This window comes from Cryptomeria japonica, chromosome 7 (assembly GCF_030272615.1).
Source record: "Cryptomeria japonica chromosome 7, Sugi_1.0, whole genome shotgun sequence".
Taxonomy (NCBI): Eukaryota; Viridiplantae; Streptophyta; class Pinopsida; order Cupressales; family Cupressaceae; genus Cryptomeria; species Cryptomeria japonica.
Genome location: NC_081411.1, coordinates 203,570,023 through 203,575,029, shown reverse-complemented (window position 1 = coordinate 203,575,029; position 5,007 = coordinate 203,570,023). Strand labels below are relative to the sequence as shown.

At 31.3% G+C, this 5,007-nt stretch overlaps 1 protein-coding gene across 1 annotated transcript; it reads left to right on the top strand.

Annotated features, from left to right (window-relative positions):
- The first annotated feature begins 463 nt into the window (after window positions 1-463).
- Window positions 464-1,126, top strand: LOC131050685 (uncharacterized). Its single transcript, XM_057984896.2, has one exon. It carries the CDS (start codon window positions 464-466, stop codon window positions 1,124-1,126), a length of 663 nt encoding a protein of 220 aa, XP_057840879.2.
- Window positions 1,127-5,007: the final 3,881 nt, after the last annotated feature.

Sequence of the window (5,007 nt, the reverse complement as noted above, 5' to 3'; positions counted from 1 at the left end):
CAAAAAATCGCTTCTAATATTAGTTGGCTACAACTAATAGCTTTATTCAATTAGTTTGGCTACAACTATTAGCTTTATTCAATGTTAAAACTAAATATTTGATTATAGTCCAAAAAAAAACTTGAGTGAGCTATTTAAGAAAGAAATGTTTAACCGTTCATTCCTGCAATCTAAAATCCTAGATCTCAAGGGGTGCGTCGTCCATAATCATAGGTTTAGTCAAGAGAGTGATACATATAGGGGTGTGCTCGCTAACAATGCACAAGCATACAGCGATCGATTCATTTGTCAAGCAATTGCATGTTCAAAACGAGTAATAAATTCTTCAATAAAGAAAAGGGAAAAAAAAACCAGTTAAGGATTATTCAAAACCAGTTAAAGATCGTTCAAAACCAGTAAAAAATTGTTAAAGAAAGAAAAAGGAAAAAAAACGCAAAAAGAGCTAGTATTTATCTCCAGAGCGATGGAGAGATCAGTCCAAGGTAATTCAGAGCAGAGGACAGAAACAACTGTTGAAGATAGCCTGGGTACCGCTTACCAAGTAACACAAATCTCAAGATTAGCAGATGATTTGCCTGGAATGAGGAGTATGGTTTTGAGGAGTACAAATAGTGCGGGAGAATCGATACGATATGAGACTTACGTTTGCAATGATGGGGAAATTACCGATGAAGATCTTCTAGGGTATTTTCATACTGACATAACGAACCCAGAGAGGTACCTTCCATGTAATGGAATTCGAAGGCATTTGCCTGCTGCCAGACCGATTTTGTTTATGACTAATAACCAGATCGCCTTTCCACTTTATGCAGATTTAGTTAATCGAAGTCGTTCTAATGGATGGGATGTGCGTTTAGAATTAGTATATGATCGTACCGTTCCACCAACGATTACAGCCCAAGAAGCCGCTGAAATTGTTGGATTACCCACCACATCCCTTGACAGAAGTGATTATCCTGAAATAATCTGTGCAATTTGCCTTGAAGTTTTTGAAGATGACAATGACGAAATTAAGCAGTTGGGTTGCGGCCATATATTTCATTACCAGTGCATTCTTAGATCTACTCAATTGCAACCTCGGTGTCCCATCTGTCGCCGTCAATACGACAGCCCCCCTATCGAGTGAACCAGTCATCTAATTGTCACCAAAACTAAAGATTTATGGTGAGTATATATGAAGCAAAAAGAAAATCATGTGTGCGGAGGGATGCCGTCTTATATATATTAAAAATATTATTTTAATTTTTTTAAAAGTCAACTCATGTTTTAGATTAATGTTATATCTATTATTTATCGTTTTAAAAAGAACATTTATATTTCTAATTAATATTTTGTTTTTTAACACTAGACGATTGACTCCAATATGTCTATTGGAAAAAATTGCAAATTGTTAGGGTCATTTAGAAACCTTGTGCACACATCAAATAACACTATCTATTAATGTATAATTGTTAGTATGCTCTATGTAAGTATGGAAATGTTTCTGTTATTGCATGCCACAAACTATGACTCTGTGCTTCTTTGCATGCCATTTACTAATTAAGTCATCAAACTTGTACATTTGGCATTTACATAGGACATCTTCTTTAAAGAGTGGGATTAGATGACCAACCATTAACAACTTTCAAACAAATAGAAGGTCAAATAGTTTGGATCATGAATTGTTTCATATTCTCAACTTACTTTGTACTCGTATTGTAATTGTGCATTCAAAGTTACATGTTGAATTTTGGATAACTAAATAGTTTAGGAAAAAATGTTTAATTTGTTCACATGTCTTTGGTCATTAGGATTTGCACTACTAGCCTTGCTCTATATAATCTCTTATTGTCACCCATTCATTTCTATTTGAAGAGATGCATCACATGTTTTGCAAAAATTATTCTACCTCTTTTAGGTATTAGATTGTTCATGTTTTATTTTTGGCCACATAATCTATGAGTTTGTCTATTGTTAAGATTGGTATGCCCTTCAAGCCACATGAACTCTAAACCATCGACCCATATACATGTGTGTATAAATGCTTGCACAATATTTAAAGGAATAGTTCCCCCTCCATTTATCTTTCGAGAATCTAGAAAATAATTATAGTAAGAGAAAAATGGCTAACAAGCACTGTGATATACTCATGGGTACAAGATCTAGTGAAAGATTATCCAGGCATACAAGCTAATGAACAATCATATAATGGAACTAAATAAAATGAACCTAAAAAAATGATCTCTTTTTATTCATTGTCATGGATGCTATCATGCTTCTAATCATATAATCTGCATATGGTTATGAGTAGTTATTTTATGTCTACCTAACATTAAATTAAATTATATGGTCATTGATCTAGATGTATATAAATAGTTGAGTTGGCTTGGTTGGATTCCAAGCGATAATTATGATATATATGAGGTGGATTTTATTTATTATCATCATGTTGAGTATTGTATTATTATTAAAGAGAATTAGCGGTATTCTAAGTGGACTAAGAAGTTGACTACTTTATTTAACACATTGTTGTCAAGTATTGACAACTTATTTTCATTTTAAATTTTGTTTTATTGTGCATGTTGTATCAATTAAAATAAAATACAATAAATTTAAAAATAGACTTACAACATGCTACACTACAACTATTCGATTCCATATGAACATGTTAAGTGTCAATTGTAGAATTATGAATTATATTACAACGTGTTATGCTAATTAAAGATTGAATAATTTCCAATTGATCAAATGTGATGTTTAAATACTAGATATAAGTCTTGGGATAATCTATTCTAACCATAAGTAGGTGAAAATATTAATTCTAAGTATAAAAAGTACTTGACAAAACATGCAAAAGATTCTTTTAGAATTAATATGTTGATAAGTTTTAATGATATAAATTTAATATCTCATGAAAGGTTGATACATGATTTATACAATTCTATTATAGTTTATATTGGTCATAATATTTTTTTATCCGATAATTAGAATATGAAAGAAAGAGATTAATTTAGTTATGAAAACGTTTCTCTTGAATGAATTTCCTAGAAACTTGAATGTTTTTTATTGACATGCATAATTATATTTCATAAGAGTAAATAGATTATAATTTAATTAAGTGGGACTTTTTGTAGTACCCAAACAAAACACTTCAATTAGTTTCTCAATTAATATTAGTTTGTGTAGCTGATTTTCTAGTTATCCTTTGAATAAAGAACAATATAAGGTAGCTTGTTTAGGTATTACTCCTTACATTAGTAAACATCAACAACTTTTTTCTAAAGGTGAAAGTCTTGATTCACATTCAATTAATAGAAAGAAAATGTTACATATTGAGTTACAATTATTTCAACCATGATAGTATTTAAATAACCTTTGTAGCAAGATGATGTTGAATGACTAAAAAATGTTATATAATATATTCTACATTAACATTCCCCACCTTATTATATTGTTCCTAAAATGTCAAATTTCACCTAGCAAGGGATCTTTCCTTAAGGATTATAATATAAATGTTTTGTTTAAATTATTTATCTCAATTTTAGAGTCCCAGTGATGATGGTATATTTAATTATTTTATGCATATATTTCTTAGATTCAAAGGTGCCAACTACCTTTTATCATGTCACTTTGTCAGACCTCTTAGTGAGGTGGAATCCTACATGGCAGATGATGACTATGCGATTTCTTTTTTTTTAGGAATTTTTTATCCACCTTGGAGAACCTATATTCTAGTTGGCCACTATCGTATGCTTCTATGTTGGTACTATGATAATTTCCTATTATAAAAATGATATCAACCTCTCCATTATAAGAGATAGGAAGAGTTATATTTAATTGTTGATACTTGGTGTTGAGTTCATGTGTGAAAAGTAATCTTATGGAAAGGAAAAATCATTCTCTTTGATTTAATTATTTCTATATAGAAGGTACCTTGCAGGAGGAAAGATAACTATTGATGAAGTAGGTGTTAACTTTTTAATTTTCTATGTGCAATGTGTCTTGCTAATGACATCTTTCTATTAATATATCACTCTACTACCTACCATTGGTGCTTATACTTAGTGATTGAACTCTATAAATACTTGATTCTTAAGAGTATTTTGTATGACAAGTTGATATTTTTTTGAGACATTGTTGTATTGCAGGTATCACTATAGAATTCTTTGTTGTTGTTGTTACTCATGTAGTGTGCCTCCATGATTCATACTCTATGATGGTTATCATAGATAACATTGAACTCTTTGCATGTCTTGGTACTTCATGTTTTCATTCTTTATTCCTTCATGTTTGAGATACTTCACAATAGTCGATAGATTAAGATACTAGTGATGATGATTCTACATTTATTTCTACTTAACAATATTCAGATTTACTATTTTATGGACTTTATGATTATATATTTCCACACACACACACACACACACACACTGATGCAGTTTTGGCATTTCTTTCAATGTTTCTTCGCATTTTCTCACTGGATCTTGCAGAGATAGATTTTGTTTGTGGACATGTTCATCTTCCTTATCCTCAGTCCCATGATGTTTTGATCTCTTTCTTGCAAGTTATCACTTCCAAAATCTGAGATAGTTTTCTGGCTTGGAATACCGTAATTGCTTGGACCTATTTTCTATTGGCGAATCTTGCAGATCATTTTCATGGCTTGCGGAGCTTTAGTTTGTTGTTTCCAATGCTCATTGGCATGTGAGTGACCTTCCCTTAGGTTTGTACTTCATTTTATGGATTTTTCCAGAGGGATCTCTTTGGCGGAGGTCAACCTGGTTGTTTTACATATTTCATCTTGGGACAACACGGATCATTCCTGATCATACAAATCAATGTAATTTAACATGTAGATATAGACATTAAGAAATTGAAGCTACATTTGAAGGTTAGGAGGTTTGGAGTTGGCTTACATTCTTGCTTGAGCCTAGATATTGTATTTGAGTATGTATGTAAGCGGGCCTATGTGTGAAAACTTATAAACCTTCATGTTGTTAATAGTTTGTAATTGAATTTCATTATATA